This window comes from Scardinius erythrophthalmus, assembly GCF_964197995.2.
Source record: "Scardinius erythrophthalmus genome assembly, chromosome: 11".
Taxonomy (NCBI): domain Eukaryota; kingdom Metazoa; phylum Chordata; class Actinopteri; order Cypriniformes; family Leuciscidae; genus Scardinius; species Scardinius erythrophthalmus.
Window position 1 is genome coordinate 12759437 of NC_138231.1, and position 24673 is coordinate 12784109.

At 37.3% G+C, this 24673-nt stretch overlaps 1 protein-coding gene across 4 annotated transcripts; it reads right to left on the minus strand.

Annotated features, from left to right (window-relative positions):
- snap25a (synaptosome associated protein 25a) lies at positions 1–22995 on the minus strand. Of its 4 annotated transcripts, XR_014031069.1 has the most exons (9): positions 20839–20944; positions 12640–12783; positions 11106–11147; positions 8861–8909; positions 6365–6482; positions 3048–3167; positions 2709–2853; positions 1364–1494; positions 944–1223 (listed from the first exon to the last, which is right to left on the minus strand). XR_014031069.1 is itself a non-coding variant. In XM_081378642.1 (8 exons), exons 2-8 carry the CDS (start codon positions 12709–12711, stop codon positions 1426–1428), a joined length of 615 nt encoding a protein of 204 aa, XP_081234768.1. In that variant the 5' UTR covers positions 12712–12783; positions 22833–22995; the 3' UTR covers positions 1–1425. The 4 variants fall into 4 exon arrangements, 3 of the variants coding, with proteins under 3 accessions (XP_081234768.1, XP_081234769.1, XP_081234770.1); XM_081378642.1 differs by lacking the exon at positions 20839–20944 and adding an exon at positions 22833–22995 and having other exon boundaries at positions 1–1494; XM_081378643.1 differs by having other exon boundaries at positions 1–1494; positions 20791–21011.
- Positions 22996–24673: the final 1678 nt, after the last annotated feature.

The following is a 24673-nucleotide window of genomic DNA, read 5'->3' on the forward strand; positions in this document are numbered from 1 at the left end:
AGGGGTTTATTACTTTTAATCAATTCAGCTATAGCTACAAAATGTCAACCACTTCACAGACTGACAGGATACAGAGGGAGTTTTAATATTACATGCGTTGAGGACATCAATCTCACAGTTTAACCTATGTCATTCAGGTAAGGTATTTATTTGACTTGTTATAATAACTATTCAATATCGTAGTGATTTGGTGTGCATAGCTCTAAGTACAGAAGCAACAAAAAAAATCCTTTTTTTGTTATGAATTATTCAAATTTTTTACCAATAACAAACCACACGGGGAAAGTAAACTAACAGGATACAGTCATCTTATAAAAGTAAGTTCTCTCAGAAATATGCGTCTTTGCTTTACATTGCAAATGATTTATTTGTATTTTTTCAGATCATCCAAAACCTATGATACAGTAAACAACCGGACCCCACCTTTCAGAACATCCTTTTCTACACCAAACTGCATATTCATTTTTAGAAAACAAGTCATTTTTGCAGGACCACCACACCAGCATTGTTTCGTTTCCATCACATTTCCTCTTTAAGTCACTTTGCATTATTTTACAACAAAGGTCACAGTCTGTAAATATATATTATCGACTGAAATGGTGGCACTATTGCAAACTTGCAGTAATATGGAACGTTCCACTGTGTCCTAATACTGAGCATGCTTTTGTCAATTTTGCTACTGCCATGATTAAGTTATTTTTTTGTCATCTTTTTAAAACAAGTTTTATTTATAAGACGCTAAGATCTACCATTTGTCATGCATAACGCACAATTCACATCACTCGGAATGCAATGTTTTTACTACTACAGCTACAGAATCTAGTTGCACATCGTCTAAACAGTAACTGATTATGGTTGTGATGAGGGATATGAACCAAGGACGTTGATTGTAAGTGCTTGTTGTATTGGTATCATTTGCAAAATATTTTTTTTTCCCATTTTTCATTGTCATGACAACATCAAAATAAGGAGCATGACAGTAGCTGAGTGGTGTGACACAGTTTTACCAAGACGATACTGAGATATACTGAAAAGGAAAGACAACTTGTATAGCATTCCTAAATAGTTCCTCCAGCAAAAGTTCGATATATATACACATAGGCTATATGCATACACATACAAGTAGATATATGTATACATACATACATATATGTATACAGGCAATAAAGAGAATAAAAACTTCACAAGTGAGCAAGAGCCATCGAGTCAGCACTATATACAACCTTTGGAAAGAATGGTACAGAGTATAAGAAATCATTTTACGAGGACAATCATTGAAAAAGCTGACGGACGACACATAGAACAACATTTACAATGGGGGCCGGATGATATGTGCATGTGTGCAAACCTAGAAGGTAAATACCATGATAAGCGCATTGCCTTTTGACAAACTGCATGGTTGGTAAAAGCAGGCAGACCAGAGCTTTAGCCACTGCCCAGCATCTTTGTGGCCCTCTGGTTGGCTTCATCAATCCTGGTTTTGTTGGAATCAGCCTGAAATAGACCAAACAGTGCTTTATTAGCAAAGATCTTTTCATTCATGTAAATCAAACCTTCTATACATATATGAAGAGTTCATATGCAAAAGCCTCTAAATGCCATCTGAATTTTCTTCTAGAATGATCATTTTTATCAAGCTCGTATATTTAAATTCAATCATTTCACTTAAATGGCAATGCAGATTACCTATTAATTGTCATTTAAGTGAAATTACTGAACTTAAATATACGAGCTTGATAAAAATTATCATTCTAGAAGAAAATTTCTATGAATTTCTATGAAAATTTTAATGAACTCTTCATATGTTTGTATATATGTATGAATGTATATCATTTAATTTAGTAATTCCCAATTAAGTTATGAAAGTCAAACAAGTTTTATAGATTTTTATTATTATTATTATTCTATAATATTGTTTTATTTTTAAAGTCATCATGACTAATCTTTAATCAAAATAATATCATATATTTTATATAGAAAAATTATATATAATATATCATATAATATAATACAATATAATATTTAGATATTTCATATTTCAAATTATATATAAAATATATAACAAAATATTAACATTAAGTAAATCCCAATTATTTGTCAAATCAAAATTGACTCTAATTTTTTTTTATCTTTAATTAAAATAATATGATATATATATACATTATACATATATATTTATATATAACATATCATAAAATAATAAAATATAATATTTAGATATTTTATTTAATATTTCAAGTTATCTCAATATATAACAAAATACAACATTAGTAATAGTAATAGAATAGTATATTAGTATAATAGTAAAAATAGTCATTTTAATAAATATTAATTTAGTAAATCCCAATTATTTATGTAAAATCAAAATTGACTTAATATTTAATAAAAATATCATTCATATATATGTGTGTGTACAGTATATATTAATATATAACTTATCATACAATAATAAAATATAATATTTAGATATTTATTTCATATTTTAAGTTATATATAAAATATATAACAAAATACAACATTTAGTAATATTAATAAATATCAATTTAGTAAATCCCAATCATTTATGTTATGGAAGTTAAACATGTTGCAAATAGATATTCAGGTCAACTCTTAATTTGTTGAATTGACTTTTAAAACTGCACTTTAGGATTCTGTTTAATCATTGGAAACTCCAATAGGGTAAACTGTCCTTGAGAGCCAATCCATACCTTCTCCATGATCCTGTCGATCTGGCGGTTCTGGGTGTCAATCTCGTTGCCCATATCAAGGGCCATGTGGCGCAGATTACCAATGATGCCTCCCACCTGCTCTAAGTTCTCATCCATCTCATTTTCCCTGGCGTCATCTGTTACCCTGCATCCACATGAGAACGGTAGAATGTCACTTTAAATCACCAATCATTTCTCAAAGCAGAACGCATATATGGGCGGGCTATCTACACATTTGACCTCTTAAGTCTTTTTATTTTAGCTTTTGGCTACACGATCAAACCTCTCTCTTATAGCTAACCCTCTTGACTGAGTGTCCTGGAATCCTGGACGTCTCACCTGCGGATGAAGCCACCGCTGATGGCCATCTGTTCGCGCTCATCCACTACGCGGGCGGGCTGGCTCGCAACCACTCCATCCTGGTTGTTTCCCCAGGCCTTGCTGGCTCCACTCTTCATTCTGCACAGAGTCGGGGGAAGCGTGAGCACTAGCGTAACCGGACACTTCCATATCAGCAGCAGTGTGTCCACAGATCAACAACAAACATGAATTACCAGGCAAGCATAACAGGGATGGGCTCATTCTCCCAGGGGCTTTGCAATTTGTAATGGTATATCCTGCGGACATTTAACATACATGTACTCGATGCTGAGACACATACCTTTCTGAAAATGGGGGACGTAAATAGAGGTGGATAGCCATTTATAAACAAAGATAAATGGGACTCGGAGGTCACTTCTGCCCGCCCCATGGCACATGAGCTGTCCCCCTCTCAAATTATGACAAATAACAAAGAGCACAGGCCTTGGCGACAGACAACACAGAGTAACAGGACTGCCACATCAGTGGAGACAAGTGTAAATAACTTCAACAGAAAAGAAACTGGAGGAAGAGAAGCGCATCCTATCTTGCCCTTTCATTGGCCACTTCTCAGCTCAGTGTTTCTGACTCTTAAATGTGTTAAAATGAACGTTATAATGAAAGAAAAGCAATGACAGATCAATATCGTTATGAGATTACAAGCCCACAGCCGCAAATGAATCAATTATTGCTATTTATAGCCTCTTTTACATGCTAATTATCCAAAACATATGCAATCTTATCAAATATGACAACAACCTATTATGATTATAACTATGGGATCTTCTGATCATTCAGAGGCCAGAGGTGAGGTATAGAACAATAATTGGTAACACTTATCAATAAGTTTCCATTGGCTAACATGAACTAACAATGAGCAATATTATTTTGTAAATGTTATTTAGTAAAAATATAACTGTTCATTGTTTGTTCATTATAGTCATTTTAACTATTTAACACAACTTTGATTAATGTATTAGTAAATGTTGAGATTAACTAAGACTAATAAACGCTGCAGAAGTGTTGTTCATTGTAGTTTATATTAACTAATGTTACAACTAATTACCTTATTGTAAAGTGCTACCCAATAATCAAAAGCATGAGAAGAGCCCATTTAAAGACTGAAAGCAATTTCATAATTGCTACTGCAGACAATTTGATTTAATAGTCCATCAACATGACATAGCGTCAAGAAAATCATAAACTTAATTTATAAATTATAAACAAGAATCTAGATTGCATCTTTTGCATAAACGAGGTTTTATTCATCTGCTGTTGTTCTTGCTGTGAGTTGTTGATATGGATTTTAGTTCTAATATTTCTTGATTTATCTAAAGAGAGATGGCCATGCCTCCCACTGCAGTATTATTTATAGAGACGGACTAAAGCTACAATTCCCCCGGCTGCCGTCCCTCCGTTCTCTCTCTAAACAGCATGTTGAGCTTTATCTAATGTGAAGGAGCAGTTAATACTCAAACTGGCAAACAATGCCTACAAAATATATTAGAACCTTGAATATCTTATTTTCCTTTACATATTCTGTAAGAGAAAACATATACCTTTTGCTGTCCAACTATTAAAGAATCTTCTGAAAATTGAATTTGTTTTTAAAAATAATCAGATAAAAAAAAAGTATTTAAATAGAATAATATTTTATTTAAAAAGTGACTGTTATGTTGATAAAACTATGGACTGAGTTAAATGTGAACCACACAATCTGACCCAAAATTCAACCTCCCTGAGCGCACGGGTTCATTTGCTCCTCTGCACCAGTCCGGGACTTCATGACATGCTGTCACATTAAAAAAAAGCCTTGAATATCTGCACTGTATCTTTTTCTCTGTCTGACCTAGATCTTGTCTGCTCCCCTTGGGGAACCAGCAAAAGCATTGGTTCTCTCCACTGAACTGCGGCTATAGACTGGACTTTGTGTCCTGTTCTTTGCCGAACTATCCCTGCCAACATAAATGAGACAGGCTTGAAACTGTTAGATCATCTGAATGACTTTGAGTAGGAGTTGGTCATCAGCATTGTTACTATGCATAAATGCTCTTTATAACAAATAGCAGTAATGTCAGTATCATTAGCAAGAGATGCATGAGCATGCATTTGGCATTCAAGGACATGCTATTGCAGTCATACAGGTAGCATTGATGGATGTGCTTTCAAAGTTGTAAAAAAGCTAGTGTATGCTTATACATTTTAAAGCAGAAAATGTTAAATATGTTTAATATAGGCCTATATAACCTATATATGTGAGTGAGTTGCTCTATCACTTTGAGTCATTTTAGATCAAGAACAATATTTCTGAATTTCATGCACTGAATGAAACAGGAAAGTGCTTTCTAATGATATAATTATGATATTTCTGTTCCAAACTGTTGTCTAGATATACTCATTTAAATAGTAGCTGTCAAAAATGCCTCTAAAGATTCCAAACATCTTCAGACAGTTAATTAAACATTAAACATTTTAGCGATATGATCCTCTCGACGTTTCCTGAAGTAAATGGAATATCACGTCACGTGACATGTTCACGCGCTGTTTCATTGAGGTCTTTTCGCGGTCAAAACGCTGATGACACGACAGATGATACATTTTAGTAAGTTATACTATATCTTTTAACATGCCCTCTGACGTTCATTCATGTTTTTCGTGCTTATAAATAGTCATAAAGACGTAGATCATGTAACACATCGCCAAAACGCCATTTGTTTTTTGCATTCGTTATAAAATGAGCGTTTTGAAGACTTTGAGTTTGAATTCATTAAAACGTAGCCTAATTAAAACACAAAACAGTTAAGGTATTTCTCCGTAAACGACTCAAAATGACGAGCTCGTCACATATGCGTTATGTATGTTAACTAATCTTGATGGACTGGAAAGGAGTAATTATTTATCGGAAGATAAAGTACTTAAGTTGATAAAAGAGTCAAATTTACAGTATTTTCTATTCATTTGTATTGAGACTACGTTTAGTGACTCAACTTTGGCACATCCATGCAGTTTTAGTGGTTTGATATAGTGTTCATAATATGTCGACTTGGCCTTGGGTTGTGCAGCATGCCTTATATTCATTTCATTGATAAACTGTCTAATAAAGGACCCAGAGCTAAGGCTATTGGACTGTTGTACTTCTGTGAGCATGTGTGACCATGCCTCATGCTCACTGTCTGTGCTTAGGATCATGGGTAGTGAACTTGGCAGGAGTTGGGCACGTCTGGCTAGGGCTACAGGCCTCTCAATAAGATTTATTTTTAGGCAGGCAGGCAGGCAGGCAGGCAAGCAGCACCTACTTGTTACATGGACAGGAACAAAGACCACAGAATTTTCCTAGATCGTTCAAATTCTTTTCTGCATCCTTCATGTCCTTATTGATTTGGTCCATTCCCTCCTCGATGCGTTCCAGTTGCTCTGATTAAACAACAAGTAATTTATCCCCCACAGAATGAGAGCAGGTGTCAGGAAAATAAAGGAGGGAGGAAAGAAAGAGGAAAGAGAGGACAAAGAAGAGAAGACAAAACTTCAGACAGTCACTGTGACAAAAGGAAACTCAAAAAAAAGGGAGGGGGAAAAAAAACGGACGCCACCACATACGTAAGACCCTTCTGCCACATAGGTCAGTACCTACTTGTTACATGGACATATGAAAAGGCCACAGCATTTCCCTAAATCTTTTAAATTTTTCTCGGCCTCCTTCATGTCTTGGTTGATATGGTTCATGCCATCTTCAACACGATCGAGTTGTTCTGGTCAGGACAAAGGGATGACAGCAGTGGAATGAATTTTACTGGCCCTTGTTTGACAAGAATATATGAGAAATGAGCACTGCTGAACTGGATGCGAAATTGTTCAATGCATCTAGAGGGGACGCATGCATTAGAGTGAACCTAAGCAAAAAAAGAATTAGGAAAGAGTTAAAAAAGCAAGACTTCATCCTTTAGCTAAATATGCATCAAAGTCAACATGAAATCAAAACGGGCCCTATTTACTTTCTTAATGCACATCCCTGGTATTATCGGGAATGAAAAGAGATTTAAAAAGTGTCTTTTTAATCCCTATTCAAAAAGTTTCCTGCTGACATCACTGAGGCCACACAGGCTATTGGATAATGTTAACCTGTAGTCAAATAGCTATTTTTTTTTGCAAACTCGAATTCACTTGGTTAAATTCTGATATGTAACGCCCACTTTTCACCAATTCCCAATAAAGCCCCTTCAAACATTTTGAATCATTACTCAAAATATGTCACATTACAGAAGTAAAATGGGTTGCAATGGCAATTCAAGTTGACTTTCGCATTTAACACATGGAAAACTTGAATTTGATCCCAGCAGCCAATAGCAGACAGAGTCTCCCACAAGGGGCACTGCAGGAGGGCGACAGTGTCTTTTTAATTAGACCTTGGGGCAGAATAAAACACTGCCCGGATCTCTCTCAAGGCTTAGTGGCTGTAGTGCCCTTTTGCTGGAAGCGGACAGCCTCTTTTTCTCCTCGTTACAATGGAGGGAGCAGCTTATAGTTTGTTTGTCTCTGTGTGGTTAGGGGATGAAATGGCTGAGGCGCTGAGTGACCCGTGGTGATGCAGTCTGGCGTGTTTGTCGTGCAGACAGGGTGTGTTCGATAATGTTAAGAGGTTTAGTAAAGGTATCAGTCACAGGAAAGAGAGAGGCAAACTTGAAATGGTTGAGGAGGGAAACAAGCCTACCACATCAGTTGCGTTTGTTTAATCCCTGGCATTCAAAGACACTTTCATTTAGGCAAAGCAAATTAACCTAAATTTGATTAATTTCCTTGTGTCAAAATTCGAGAGATTCTTAACTTATCTGTCAAGAAAATTCTTAACAAGAAAATTAACTTTTGACACCTCATTCCTTGATAAAGCTAGAGCTTAGTGTCACCTCTGGGCTGAGAGTATTTAAATAGGCTTTAGGCTGTAGTTTGAGGGGATGAAGGAGTGAGATCTCATTCCCCCTATGAAAAGACTAATTATTGGCTGCAGACATGGGGCCCTCACACACAGGGGCCAATCAGAGGGCTTCTAAGGAGCTAATGCTTAAAGCAAGGCCAATTATGTAGTTTTAAGCCAAACAAGCTAACCGTGTGCTTTTAAAATGGGAAAAAGCTGGTTACAGCCTTGCCGATTTGTTTATTTAATGGTCCACTTTGACTTTGTACTGAGTCAAGTGACACTGTTACAGTATTAATATCTGGTTTCAATATTAGGATTACGCCAGGGATTATACAAAAGAGTATTAGTGTAGTTTATGGGAAAGAGTATCATTTGTCATTACCAGCTAAATCGATCGTTGCTTTATTTGTTTATTGGAACTTGTATTGTTACAAGCTGGCCTAAAAAACTAATGTGATGGCAACTACTTTTTAAACTGAACTGTGGATATATTTGACATGCAAACATTAAATGGACAGTTGCAGTGGCCAGTCCTGTTTACTTGGTAAAAGAGCATATTGAAAGAATATTAAATGAAAGAGAAAAGTGTGTTAAAAGGGTGAAAGATTTAGAGTTACTTCAGAAAAAGCAGAAGAAATCAAAATGACATTGCACAGAAATTACTGCAATTAATTAAGCAACTGAATTAACAAACAAAAAAATAGATAAAGATAAAAATCAATTTATAATACATACTCTAGTTGCATATTATAATGGCACATTGGCACATTTAAATTTGATATGAAAAGCTAATAGACATATGCAATTTATATTCAAAGATGTATGTGCCAAGAATGGAAGAAAATTGTTTTGTCGTCATCTAAAACACATCCACACTTACCTCCCTGCTCGTCCAGCATAACCAAAGTCCTGATACCAGCATCTTTACTCTATGCATCAAGAACCATGGTGAAGAAGGGTGGAAGAGAGGGTGAAATACATGGAAAACAAAGTGGAGAATAAAGGACACAGAAAAGGAGGTGAGATTCAGCACACAAAACACAAGGCTCATTCAGAGGCAGTCTACTTTTTTAGGCAGTACTGGTGACATTTCAAATTGCATAATGTTCTTCTCCTTTTTATTAGACTAAATAAGCAGACGCTAATTACTGTGGAGCATATAGCCCTGATCAATATAGTTTGTAAATGCACTAATGTGAGGCAGAATCTCTTTAGAGTCGTTTCTGAGCTTTCGTAGCTTGAGGCAATTCTAATACACCCTTAAACAGTACGAAAATCCATCAATGAAATATTCTGCTGAAATATGATCGGATTGAGGCAAAAATGAATCCGCTTGTGTGTTGAGTACAGTCAATTTAGGCAATGCAACAAATACAGTGTGGTCTCATTGAAAGTGAGAACGAGTGATGCCTTTTCGTTCCTCTTATTGAGGGCAGATTTCGCACACACTCTTTGGTGTGCCCATTAAAACGACGACAAATCATCTGGCACTTCATTAAAGCTCATAAAGTGAGTTACACTCATACAAAAGGACGCCTACTCCTCGCAAACCCCTGTAAAAATGATTAGGGGACATTAGCGTAAAGGCCAGCACAGAAGTTCTTCATATCTTGCTAGAGACGCCCTTGCCATAGTGCCCTGAAAAGGTCTGCGTTATAAATCAGCTCCTACTGTGCTGGTCCTCAATGAGAAACGTCTTTGAGTGACCTATTTAAATCACTATTTGGTCACTGGCATCCCAGATATCATCACTCGCAAAATATGACTTTTCCGTGAACGTAATGATCAGCGAGGTAAATTTACTGTGCCGTTTTTTCCCCTGGTGTTTGGAAAATAACAGGCAGCTGTGACATATTTCAGAAAGTGCAGCTTCAGCGCTTTGAGGGGAACGGGATATCGATATTTGGGATAATTGTAAGGCTTGGTGGTGCATATATCAGCGGGACGTGAAGCAGCACCCCTCCTTCCGGATGGGATCACAATGTGCCCTTAATGGATCCTTGGGGATTAATTTGTTTGTCCCATAAACCACTGAATTTTCACGCAGCAGTAAAAGCCTGGAACAAACTCAATGCTTCTACTAGTATAAATAATGAATGTGATTTACCTCCATTTTGGCCTAACGCAGGAATACTGCTGATCGTCTATAAGTGCCGAGAACATTCGATTAGTCTAACTAGAACATGAAAAGGCTGGTATAGACTGACATAGTTTATTAGACCTGACCGAGACATATCCCTGATCTGTGTGCAAGTGTGCACCCTCCCTATCCATGTTTTCTTCTGTCTGTCAGTCTCAGAGTCTTCAGGCGATTTTTGTCAATTTGTCAACTCAGAGGCGACTTATCGCTTCTCTGATCTGCCAGTAATGGACATGGCGAGGTGCTCTTTGCAGAGATATGGGCTGTGATTATCAATATGACCTTGAGATATGCTGTGGAGAATTCACAGTTCTTTCTCTTAGATATACACACCTCTCTTCTCTTTCTCTAACTAACACCCTCAACCCATCAAGCCTAGAATAGTCAAGCCCAGCTTGTGCTCAGCTCTGTCTGAAGACTAAAGCTCTCATGAAAGAACAAAAATGATCAAATTAGGATCATTATTATCCATATATTGATCTATTTCTTCAATTTTTTTACCATAGAATTATGTTCAGTTTCTAGGGATGTCAATTTAGCATGTTAATAATACATTTAATCTGAAAAAAAGCTTTTATCCAAAGTGGCTAACAGATTAAATGTACTACATTAACCTGTTAAATTGAATAAATGTAATTTTAAAATTTTGATAGAAGTCTCTCACCAGGGCTGCATTTATTTGATCAAAAATACAGTAAAAACAGTTAGACTGTGAAATATTATTGCAATTTAAAATAACTTATGGAAGTCTTTACTGTCATTTTTGATCAATTGAATGCATCCTCGCTAAATAAAAAAAATGTCTTTAAAGAATTTTACTGACCCAAATGTTTAAATGCTAATGTTATGTAGGCTATAGAGATTATGCCAGATCATAAATTATACATTTGTGATCAGAAAACATATGCATACAGTGAGATGTAATTTTTGATGATAAATATGAATAAATATATTATATAAATATAATAAAGCGTCTTTCTCTTACCTCTTCCACAAGCTGCAGCATACGACGGGTGCTCTCCAGTGACTGTGGGGGGGAGGAAAAAGATGTTAAAACCAGAATTCATTAGGAACTGACAGAGATAAAAACCTCCACAAGCTGTAGCGAGTGTGGGAGGATTTTTGACACACACTATAATCAATAAATAATCAATTGACGTTATTTGCAGCATTAATGTACCAGAACATTTAACATTTTAAAAATATACAAACAATTGCTCAACACAATGACTGCACTGCTTACTTTTTATGTTTTATTATTTAAATGCATAATAAACAATCTGTGCGAAATAATGTCTCACTGGTCGGTGCTCTGAGGCACCAAGTCAGAAAGAACATTATTCATCTCTCCTTTCAAACTCTAGATCCATTAGTCCATCCACCATTATGACCACCTTATGTTAGCTGAACAAGTTCCTTTTTTCTCTCTATCTAAACATTCAGAATACATTCGAAATATGCAATTTATATGAGTAAATTACAGCATTTTTCACACAAATATCATGGACTGGGTGTCTGGATATTATGAATTCATATCTCTGTGGATCAGAAGGCTGGAGGAAATTTTTGCAGTGTGCTGTTTGTGTTTTAATATTCTGCTCAGCTGTGAGAATCATAGTGTGGGGTGGCAGAGAGGAGCTCCATCAGGCTGCAAACACACAGGCACCACCCCCAGCTCTCTTTCTCACACACACACACACACACACACACACGCACACGCACACGCACACGCACACACACACACACACACACACACACACACACACCAAATGCTGCAGCGTTATGTAAGGCAGAGTGCAGGTGAACCTCTCTCCACATGACACACACACATTCACATATGGACTCTGACATCTCACAGTCACGGCCTACAGAACAAGCTGTGTACAAATAAGTAAATCTGTAGCATAAATTACAGCAATTTATCCAAGCCTCAATCAACCGAGCATAAAGACATGAAATAATTAACTTGTGTCAGAAACTTGGAGACTTGGATAAGAGCAAAACAAGTTTGATGTCTGCTTAATAATTGACTAGTGGCATTGATGCAGCATCACATAAAAAAAAGTTCCAATAACAGGAAGTTACCAAAATAAAGGAAGTAGTAATCACCTGCCCAACATGGCCGCCTCCATGAGGAGACCTGCTCCATGTGGAATAAATCAGCTTTTATTGGGCTATTGATGTGACTGGAGTCTTAATGTCATGTGAGTGTACTTTTTTTTTTTTTTTTCTCAAAAGTGTTATTCATTTCGGTACCATTTGGTTTGGTAGTCAAAAACACATTAATGCAGCAACAAAGCTTTATTTTGATTGTACATAAATTTTAAACAAAGTGTACATTAATTAACTGTAGTATACTCATATATATTCATCATTATCAGAAAACATGTCAATGTTGCACAAAGCTCCATTTTGATTTCTTAGTTGGCACTACGTTAGTCTTTGGTTGCAATCAGTTGATGTTTGAAGGTTGTTGTTCGTGTAAGTGTAGCATAAAGGCAGAAAGTGAATGTCCTCACCTCATCCGCCAGCTGGTCTGCACGTTGCTGCATGTCAGAGAGCTCATTGCGCATATCCGAATCATCTGCCATGGCTGCTGGGTGTGTTGGGTGGAGCTGGTCTCCAACTGGGAAGAGTGGGTCTTACTGGAAGTCTGGGGGAAGCTGAAAGAATTGGGCATAGAGAAAAGGAAACATTTCAACAATGGAGCTCACTTGAATAATAAAGTGTGTCATCCAGATTTTAAGAATGAACAAAGACAATCCTAAACCATACTCATCCTAAACCTAAACTCTCTCTTTCCCAGACCCATAAGCACCAGAAAAACAGCATAGGGCAGATAGAGTTATACAGCTAATAAAGCAATTTCATTAACACAGGCTAATTAAATGTCATGAAATAGACAGTAGGACATTGTCTGCTCTTAAAGAACCCATCGCCTCCTCTCGTACACTCTTTCGAAGAGCGTCGAGGTGGTGGCTGCTGTGTTTAGCTGATTAAATTCTTCCCTGAGGTTCTGGGTGTTCCAGGAGAAATGATTCCCTGCTCTGCCGTGGAAACTGTGAGCTTGACAGATATATTCCTGAAAAGACTGGCTTGACAGCTAGCAAGATATCCCAAGAGGTCTAATAAGAACAGCTTACTGAATAATTGTGAGTGTGTGTTAAACTGCACAAGCATGTGAGCTTAAATTATTCCATCCTTATTCAAAAAGTAAACATGCTTTCGCAAAACCATCCTGCAAGCAAGGCCAGACATTGCCCAGTCATTTTTAAATGTTTAAGCAGAAATTTCACTAAATGCAATATACATTTTTTTTTTCCAACTCAACCATCCACAATATTATCAGTGAAAAATCCAGTGAATTCCAAGCAGGCATTAAAGAGGGATACTGCTTCCATTAATTGCATAATTGTACTCGAGCGATTAAATTTAACACGCCTGCCTGACCTTTCCCAGAGAAATACTCCAGAGACTCTAAAGGCTGCAATATTACACTCCCATCTCCAATAGTGAATGTCATCTTCTGCTTTGGTTAAAGATCAGGGAGCACCAATCTAAAATTGATTGACCCAACAACCAGGCTGTGTACTGATGCAAGCTCTCTCAGGGTAGTAGAAACATGTTTGTGATGAATTTGCAGTATTGTAACATATGTCCCTAGCTGGTGCCAGTGAAACGCACTAATACAGAAACGTCCCTCACATGTCCTCGCTCAACCTCTGATGAATGAGCTCATTCAGATTCTGATGAGTGCATAAAAATGTCAGGTCAGTGAACGACTGTCATAGAGAATCCTTTGTGGTAGTATTCTTGAAATAACCTAAAAGTTAAGCACAATCTGAGAGACCAGACCAGGGGAAAAACAAAGAGGTGCCTTGCAGTCTCTTTTTTGTCTTAACTAGGCCAGTGAAACCTCATGTTTACTGTTAATTTACTCCACTTCACGCTGTTCTTTACTGCTGAAAAACAATCTTTTGATTTGCTTCTCCCTCCACATCTTTCATCTTTTCATTTTTTAACTGAGCGTACATAATGCTATTTGCCATATTATGACTATGAATGGCACTACTAGCAGTCCTTATAGGCTAGCTAAACCTGAAAAGTTTAGGCCAGAGAACTGAGTAGATGGAACCCTCTCGAATTTAAATTATTTTGCAATTCACTTCTGCTTTCAGGTTAAAATAATTATACTTGTTGCCTATATCCAAGAATTATTAATAATGCATTGGGTAGTGGTAACCTTTTCTATATTTTTTTTTCCAGTGCACTACCAGTGTAAATATGTACATGCTCTCATTCATGCTTTATTGATGACTGCCATTATTTTTATGCTTGTTGAATGATGGCAGACCATGCTAATTCTGAGGCAGTCGAATGTGCTTTTGATGAGACCTGTGTGCATCATTTCAGAACATCACTATGCAAATGAGTAAATTATAAACAAAGAATGGACAGGGATTACAAGAAATTAATACTGGTAAAATGCAAATAAAGCAGGGGTCTTCATCCTTTCAAGACTGGCCTATAATTATGCACACAGAGTACCATATTAATGTATTTTCAAACTGTATTATGTCTAGCCATTAAAATAAACATTACTGATGTATAGAATTACATACTTAAGCATCACATTTAACTTTTAATTAATACATTTTAAAGCGGGAGGGACAGTGAAACATTTAGCAGAACTGTTGCTTAAAAAAAAAGATTTATTTCATCAAACAATTTGAGATTGGACCCACGTTTGGACCTCTGAAATAAAAGCTCCACAGTAATGCCTCTAAAAGCAGTGAACATATCAAAAGTTGTTTCTTGAACTAGGCTACTGAGCGATATTTATTGATTTGGTTACGGGAAGTTGTATGTAGCTGTATGTTTGTTTACTGAAACAATGAGAAGCTCTATGGTTTAAACATGCTCTTTTAGAATAGCTGTGTGTGCGCGCGTGTGTGTGTGAGAGCTCGCTCATCCTCCGTCTCTGGCTGCCATTTTGTTTTCTCTCCTCAAACATGCAGCCTCTCCCTTCACTGCAGCACTTCAGTTACCACACAAAAACTGTCCTCCTCCAAAACTTGACGCTGCACTCACGTTTCGCTAAACGCTAACGCCAACGCCACCCTATATCCCCTCAAACGGAATGAACTTATCATGCCTGACCTCTAAATCTCCGAGTCAGGCGAAACAGACGTGTTTTACGAGATTACCTTTGAAATCGGGTTATGGTATTTCCCCTTAACAGTGTTATGTTTGTTGCAACAGATTGACTCTCGTAGAGCGGGTTATTGAGCTTGACATGCTTTAAAATCTCCAAGAGAATCCTTAATCACAGATGCAAGGACAGAAACTCGAGCCATATGCCATTTGTTACTCATTTCACAACCTTTTATGCTTGGCAAATTGATGGACATCTGATATGGCCATCTAACTAAATTCCACAGTAAATTGACAGCCTAGCCTTAGTTTGTCATAAAATAACATACTGAATGCATCAGAAAGTTGCATAGCTAAAGCGCATTTAATGTAAAAAAACAACAACAAAAAAACACGTTTAGCTGAACAAATGTTACTGAAGTGGGCGATGCATAATTTAGGGAGGTCCCTGAGTTCATTTATGCTTCCATTTGTTTCCAGCCATGCCTTGATTGAAAACCAAGGAATAACGGATAGAGCCGGCAACCTGTAAACTATAGCAATGGCTTATTATTCACAATGCAATGCAACCAGATGAGGAGGACAGGCCTGAGCGATGCCGCCCCCTCCTCTCATGAGCATTGATTAATAGCATCAGTTCCCTTCCTCCTGAGTGGAGGATTGCGTGGAATGATTCCAGGGCTCTATTAACATGTCTCGTAACCTCTTACTGTTCACACTTCTTATATAAATCAAGTATATAATATATAGAAATAGAAATTCCTATAAGATGAAAAGACCTCTGCTGCAAAAACAATCTAGTTCAAAATGGATTATACTGCCGTGAATTAGGAAAACTCCATCACCAGCCTGAGGAGGTGAGTTCCTTAGGTTTCCTCTCATCTACACTGCAATTATTTTTATTTTGTCAAAATTCCAGGCATTAAGACTTGCTATATGAGTTTTTTTTTTTTTTTCCTGTTGAACACAAATGAATGAAGAATTGAAGATTGAAGAATGTTGGCAACCAGACAGTTGATGGGAGCCTTTGACTTCCAGAGTATTTTTTCCTACTATCTGGTTACCAACATTCAAAAAAAGTGATGACAAAATTCTAATTTTTGAGTGAAATATCCCTTTAAGCATATATTTGACTAAATTGTGTTATTTTTTCTCTATATATATACCAATGGGATATGTATGAAAAATGAAAACTAAGACAAACTGTTTGAAACCGAGTACCTCGTGCAATTTTGTATCTCAAGATTAGTTCATTTAAATCTGCATTGGAACAATAAGGATAGTGAAAAGTACTAAATAAATTAACCAAAAATAAATAAATAAATCAAATAAACCTTGTACTCTCCAATAGAGAATCATTAGGCTTGTGATCTGTGGCGGTCATTAGTACTGATCTAAACTATACATTCCAGAGTGCGTGTGGCTGCATGCTGAGTATCCTTTACACTACGCACTCATGTTGCTGCACCATTAATGACTGCAGCAGCCTCAGAACCTCATCTATATCCCCCCTTTACATTGGGTTGAAGGGTCTTGTGATTTAGCAGGGATCCAATGGCAACTGCAATTGATTTGGCAGAGTCCATTTCACAAGCCCGTTTGTTGTCAGCTCTGCAGCAACACTAGCATCAGGTCCTCTGCAGAGAGCCCTCCCTTCTCATCGCCTGTAAACTCCCACTCATGGGGAAGCCCCAGGATGAATTTATTAACAACGGGGCCATTAAAGCAGACAGTGTGTTCCCCACCTGACACCCTGATTCCCTCGCCTCCCCATCTGGCTCCAAGGTTCTTGGCGATGTATGACGAGTGATGAAGTGATGAGTTTGACAGCGCAAGGATTGGAGGGCTGGCTATGCAGTCTGTTTGACAGTGACCTTCACATTTTTATTGCAGCTTCATAGAAATGATGATCAGAAAGCAGCAGAGGAATGAAAGTGAGTGCAGCCATCTTTTTCAAATTTTCTATAGAAACAGACCCACTTAAAACAACAACATTCAGACGTCCTCACACCTGCAGAAGATCTGTTTTCAACTGCCATTGCCATTCCACCAATACCATTGCTTTGCCATCTTACTTTTGATTGGTGTCCAAACATACTGTTATTGCAGTTACATAATATGCCTCTTCAACAACAGACGCTGCAGAAAAGGGAGGCATGAAGAAAGCACAGAAAAATGACACCTGAATGATAGCATCAGCAGGTGTTCAATATTTGAGGAGTCATAAACAACAGACATTAAAAAAACATTTAAGAAGCCAAGAATCCAGAAAGCAGCCAAAAGCTTTTGCTCAACGGAAACATGATTAACAGATTTATTTAGTTATAGAGTGGTGCAGGGATGACGTCAAAATCCGGAAGACTAATTCGCCACTGGTTCCCTCGAGATTTTCCTATGGGTTTTTATAATGGGTTTTTTTCAATTAATGAGTAAAATAAGGTCTGTGGTAAACATAATTTGATGATACTTGGACGTTTTGTTCTACAATGTCCTGACACACCCCAAATGATCTTATCTTGTTACTTATTAGAAACATCATTTTTTTAAAATAAACATAACAGCCTCAAAATTCGCATTTTTGTGTCTCACCACAGACCTTATTTTACTCATCAATTGAAAAACCCCATTATAAAAAGCATAGGGAAATCTCAAGGGAAATGCTGGTGAATTAGTCTTCCGGGTTTTGTCGTCATCCCTACAGCACTATTTCCTAGAGGTACATTTAGCTAAAGGAAGTAAAACTCTCCTAAATAAACACTTCAATTAAATTATGTATTCTGAATATTCTTTTTGAAAGCACCAGCTAATGATCGATTACCATATTACCATACCATACCATATATAAAGATATTTTAAGATATAAAAATATATTAAGATTAAGATAATTATATTTACATTTTTCTTATCACATTAGCAAATCATTTTTGGTCTTAATATCTCATGCAATTTTGCATCTCAAGTATATTCATGGTTTAAAGATTTCAATTTTTTTAATGCAAAACAAAACAAAAGTACTTTTTTGGTCACTGTTTATTTTAAATCTGATTTGGAACAATAAGCATAGTGAAAAGTGCTACAAAAATGTACCAACAAATTTACAAATAAAGATATTCATAATGATTTATAATGATAAAGGTTTATTTTTGGATTATTTATAATCAAAAAGAGTGAATGCCACAAAATCAAATTTCTTTAACGTTTTTTTTTTCTAAATGAGAAACATCGGTGATTGACAAGCAAAGATTGAATATACAACTTCAACTATAGCAAGTTTGTCTTTCTACATCCCATTGACTTGTTTAAATGAGCCAGTGTGCATTATCAAATGACTGTTTGGCATCTCAAACACAGGTCAACAGTCAAATAATCCTCAAAAGAAATATGCAAACATGAAGCAAAGGCTAATGTTGAATTTATGAGTAGCGTTTACTATAGCATGCTGCTTAATACTGAAATATGATTCCACTTTAATGGAATCAGACTGTCTAATAATGTAAACTGAGAAAGTATGAATCATCTTATCATCTATCTCTTATATATGCACTACACTGTAGAAAACTTGATGACGTGAACTGATTGAACTCTCTGTACTCTGAAAGAGCACCATTCTAAAATGGCTTCAGACTGCAGCTATGAGCAAATGAACAGATGCCGTAACATTTGTCCAAATTGCTCACAATAACAGCTTGCAAAAGTAGCCAAATTGCACAAGTCCATCTGATCTGGTACAAACATTAAGATGCCATACGAAAGACAATTGACACAGGTAAGAAAAATCATATTGATCACGCAAAACGCATTCGTGTTTTAATCCATTTGTACTTTAAACAAATGCCCGTCCTATGACGCATTCTCACATCTATTTCCACATCATAACAAACACAAATATGAAGTTAGGAGTTTATATGAGCATTTTCAAAAACTAGATGTCAAATACAAAATACATTGCTTTAGCTCTCTCAGTATTACGTGGCAAGTACAAACTACAGTAAGTTTCATCAGCTAGCTCTTAATCCTTTGCTTAATCTCACTTTTATTCAGTAAGTTTAAGATTGCACTTATTAACCACTGTGACCTCTCTTACATTGAGAGAGAGAGAGAGAGAGAAAGAGGACAGTGTCAGTCCTTTACTGATTTATGATGCTTCTCTTTCCACCCTCAGAAACCTCCAGCACTATTGATATTCATAAATGGTGAAGGGGAACCCACATGTGTGGGCAGAGCTTACAGGCTGAGATGCTTGGCATGAGGGTGCTTCTTTCTGCAGTCATTATGCATCATACAAGCTAATTCTTCAGGGTATCTTCTCTTTTCTCATTTCATCCTCAGCTGCCCTCCTCTGACGTACTTTGTTTTTTTTTGTATTCTCTACCAACATTATCCCCCCTCTTTCTATTGCTCGTCTTTTTATCCATAGCCGTCTTCAGTCTTTTATGCTCTTGTGACGCATTTGTCCATATTTTCAATCTGTGGGTGTTCAGCCAAGTGCACTTGTGCAGGATTGTCGCAGATATCCAGTATCCATTTTGTACTTGGGCCCATGTTATTATTTGCTAGATGTAAAGTGTTTCCCAAGACTACCTGCTCTTTTTCATTGGAGTTTGCAAATCAGTTTCCATTTTTTACCCAGCTGGTGCTTTAATCTGAAACAATTTTGTGTTCAAAGGCGATATGTAATTTGGAATATGAAATCAAGGACTTTAGGGTGATGGTTATACATGTAGCTGACAATAACATATAATTTTCAGTTATAGGCTGGTAAAGCTTTTGATTTTCTTCTTTTTTTCTTTTCTTCATTATATCTATCACAACATTTCATTGATACAATGATAGTGTATGTGATTAATCAAGACATCGGAGCAACCATAACAAAGCACTTCGCTGTCTCAGTGTCAAGATATGATGAAACAATTTCCAAATGACAGATTAATTGGTTTGTATGAGTTGAATCACTCCTGACTGAGCTCAGCCATTTGTTAAAAGTAGAATTTGTGAACATGTGCTGTTCTAAAATACATCTAATAAAGCCTGGATGACATATAGGCTAATTTAGAATTTGCATGCAACTGTTTATCCTTATACACCAATCAATTTGCATAAATATCCCATAAAAATCCATGGGTATCCTATTATATATGAACAAATCACTGTATATTTTTTTTCATCTCGAATATGTGCACTACAATTTAAACTCTTTTATGCTATATTATGTAGAACGTATTAATATTAGGTACCTAAATATGTGAAGTAGCAATGAGCATCGATAAATCAAGACGAATCGCGGTCTGGTAGGCTATCGCGTGAGTCACCACTTATTGGGGAACATCCCTGCCGCCCTGCGCTCTGCAGTCAAGCCATAATAAGCCGCATTAAACCATCAGATTCAACAACAGAAGCGTGCCAACCGCCGCAAGACACATACAGACCGGAACAAGCGAAACTGAACGCTCTACTCACTGTAGTATCGTTTTCTGTTGCTCATATATGCGTCAGTAACAGTATGCGCATTTACTAACCTTATAGCAACAGAATGATGCCCAAAACAGAGTGATGTTAAACAATACCGTGGTTTTAGAGCATTTGCAGGTGCAAGACGAGGGCACGTGACTGAAAAAAGGGAGCTCGTCTGCAGTATCCTGACATGTCCAAGTCACGCGGGCATTTTGACCGGATGATTAGATGATATTTCGGGTTGTTACGGACATCCGGTTAATGTAGGGATTTTACGCTCGCGATAATAGGCTACTATTGTGTAATCAGTACATTCTGTGAGCCAGAAAGTGTTTAACACGTGAGGATGGAGTCAATGTGGCGAAGAACTGAATCTGCATCATACAAAGGGTTTGGAGAACCATTCGATTTTTATTTTGGTGACATTCGGTTCTCGAGCGCTAAATTTTTCAGCCGATGCGGTTAGAACACTAAAATGCTCTGATGGTCTTGTTCAACATCGCTACAGAATGTACAGCAAACACGAATGCCTGTGAGCCGGATCTTTAATAGAGAGTCAAAAACACAAGTATGGATGAGTAGCCGAAAGAATGATTCATGCGAGTCGATTCTTTTTAGTGAATCAACAATTTACAGCGCGACCTGTGTAGATTTATTCCCGAGAAAAAGATTCCTCTCTATCTTTTTAGAGAATCAAAAACATACAAGTCTAGATCAGGTAGAAAGAATTAATCCTATGAGTCGGTTCTTATAGTGAATCAACAATATAGGCTACAGCACGACCAGTCTTACTCTTATGACTCAGTTCTTCTGAAGTGAATGAAACACACCTGAACAGGACATTATTACTTTCGTCATGTATGACTGGAGTTTAATCAAAATAATTGTATGTTGTTAAGTCTCGTGAGACTTACATCAGTACTGGTTGATCATACGACAACGTAGGCTACGTTGAATGCTGAGTTGACACGTAGGCTACAGCTTTTACATTATGAGTTTAGTTGTAATCAATAATAAATTCATTAATGAAATATGTTACTATTTTTAGTTTGTTTAGTATTCTTAATTAGTATTAAGACCAATTATTGTAGGCTATTGCATTTATGCCGCCTATTAAAGTCTGTGAAAGCCACGAAATCTGAAGTTATTTTCCCCAAAAATATCTGACTTAAAAGTAGCTGGTAAGAGAATCATGAAATTCTTTAAGACTGCCACCCCTAATCATACGTGAGGGTATCTCCAGCATCCGCCTCCGCTCGTCTCTGCTCAAGCCCCCGCCCATCGTCTAACACCAGGAAGACACGAACTGATCATTACCGCTGCCCCATCGCATACATACGGCAAGGTTGAGATTATTTTTGGTTCAAACAATTAATATGTCGGTTCAATTTAATAAGTCTGATGATCACTGCATCATCCCATCTGACTTTCCCCACTCTGCTTTCTTTGCAACACGCAAATGCGGCACATTAATTCTCGACCACTTTGTCGCATTTTTCCATATTGACCCCCCCCCCCCCCACTATCAATCGCTGATCACTTTCGTTAAATCTCAACCCGATGTTATCAAACCTTACTTATTTATATTCTGAGATAAAAATGCTTCTGGCAAGGAAAGCAATTAGCCGACCTGGTCATAAAATGATACTGCAAAATGAAACATCTAGGCGTTTTCACTGTCATTTCAGTGATTAATGGCCTGATGCAACAGAGCCCTTTTTAAAAACGCGTAAACATCTGGTAAAACCAGCCATTACTTAGATGGCGCCTATGCGCAAAACTTTGCCAGACATATAATGGCAATTTAGCTGCAGAGGCTGGATGTGAATTCAGGACAGAAACGCAGTCGCTGTCCGGGGTGCTGAAACACAGAAACCGCCCACATCGTGCCGCATCCAACACACGATTCAAATGCGTATAAACCACACATGGTCATCCCTAAAATCTGACATCCTAATTAGCCATCAGTTTTCACATTGCATTTTGACAAAACATCCATTGCTGCTCTTGCCTCAACCACTTTTCGGCCAAACAAATTTAAAAGAAAGAAGAAAAGACATATCGTATCAAATCCTTTATATCATTTCCTCTTTTAAATAAAGCTTACCTGATCCCGTAGTCTTTGTTAGACCGTCAGTAAGGAAGTGTCTGTCTGCGAAATTTCAACAGCGAACCACCATCAAACTCCCTTCTGTGGGGACTGAGTTGCTGCAACGGCTATGCGTGTGTGTTCGCCTTCAATGGATAGCAACTCTGCCCTCGACAAAGATGGCGTCCGCTTTGACGTCACCGACGTTTAATAGAAATCTGTCGGGGAGGGGAGGCCCAAATAAAATGTAGCACCTGCCGTGGAACATTGTTTGGCAGCAGCATGTGAATGTTGAGTTGACAAGAACAACAAGACTCGTCCAATCTAATTTGGTCTGAGTATCACTCACAGAACTTTTTTTTTTTTTTTTTTTTTGTCTGTTGAGAACAATGGGAATGTTATACCTTCTGAATGTGTGGCATTTTCTCTCACGTGAGTGAAGTGAATTTGTTATTTTTGTAGACTTTAGCATAGTTTATTTTACGTTTAATCGATCAATTAGAAGTCATTTCAAATAGTTGACCATTTAAATGTTAAGCAGACAGCTAAGATTACAATTTTGCACTGTGTAACTCTTGCAAGCTCCAGAGACAGAGGATACTCTCAATCTCAGCCATTGGTCAAATGGCAGATCTTGCAAGCCAATCAGGAAAGGGATTTTCACCTATTCTTATTTTGCTCCACTCAGAGTAACATGCAATGAGGTAAAAAACAAAGATGTATATGTATATTTTACTTACTTTCTTAAATTCCCACTGTATGAGTTTAAACTGACTTATGTCAGGAAGTCATGTGACAACAGCTCATCATGCTCATTAGGGAAACCCCTCTCCAGTAGCAGTTTTAACATTAAGTGACATGGCATCTGACGCAATGGCACATGTCACTATGCGTATTGGCACATCCGGTGGCACATCCGGTCTTCATTGGCATGTGCCAGTGGATAGTGGCATGTGTCACTGACATTATTGGCATGTGCCAGTGGTGGATAGTGGCATGTGTCACTGCACTGACATCGCAACACACTGACACTGACATGTCACCTGACTGACACCGAGTCGCGGAACATGTCACCATGTTGCGACACCTCCAGTAGTGACTAAAAGATTAATCAAACACCTATAGCCTACTGACGTAATTGTGGCACAAAATCCTAAATAAATAGTCTAATTTTGTGATTTTTAAAATATCAATTAAACGAATTAATGTGCATTAATATTTTTTCAAACGTGTTATTTGTGTCACGTCTTTATTTGATTGGTATGTGTGCCACTGAATGTTTTGTAATACCAGAGCTACTTTACGATGTTTATCTCGCAAAGTCACAAACTGCCCATTCTAGGAAAGACACGAAAAAAATCTATCATGGGTCACTACGAATACAGTCGCGTCCGTTACTGTAAACCTTTATTTTTGCGTGATGCTGCACAGACGCACGCCAGTAGGTGTCAGTATAAGTGAGTGTAACAGTGGCCAGCGCATCTGTGGCTTTAGGCTAATATTTCAAAAATAATTGTATCGAATTATGTATGTAGGCTACACATTAACTTATAGTTGGGGGCCTTAAGCACATTTTCGCGCAAATTCATCTAAAAGCGCCAAATTTGGCACAGATGTAGCTCAGGTCATACTGAAATGATTTAGCTAGGGCGCCGGAGCCAGCGACCCTCGGGGCCAAGATGGCGGCCAAATCCAATATGGCCGCCGCCCGAAAAGGATTCCGGCTTTAACTTTTGAACCACATGAGTTACAAATACAAACTTGATATGTTTTTCAGCTTAATTGATCATGAGAAACACATAGGAATGTTTATATTTATGACCCAGTATATCTGTACCCCTCGATCCTCCAATTCCAAT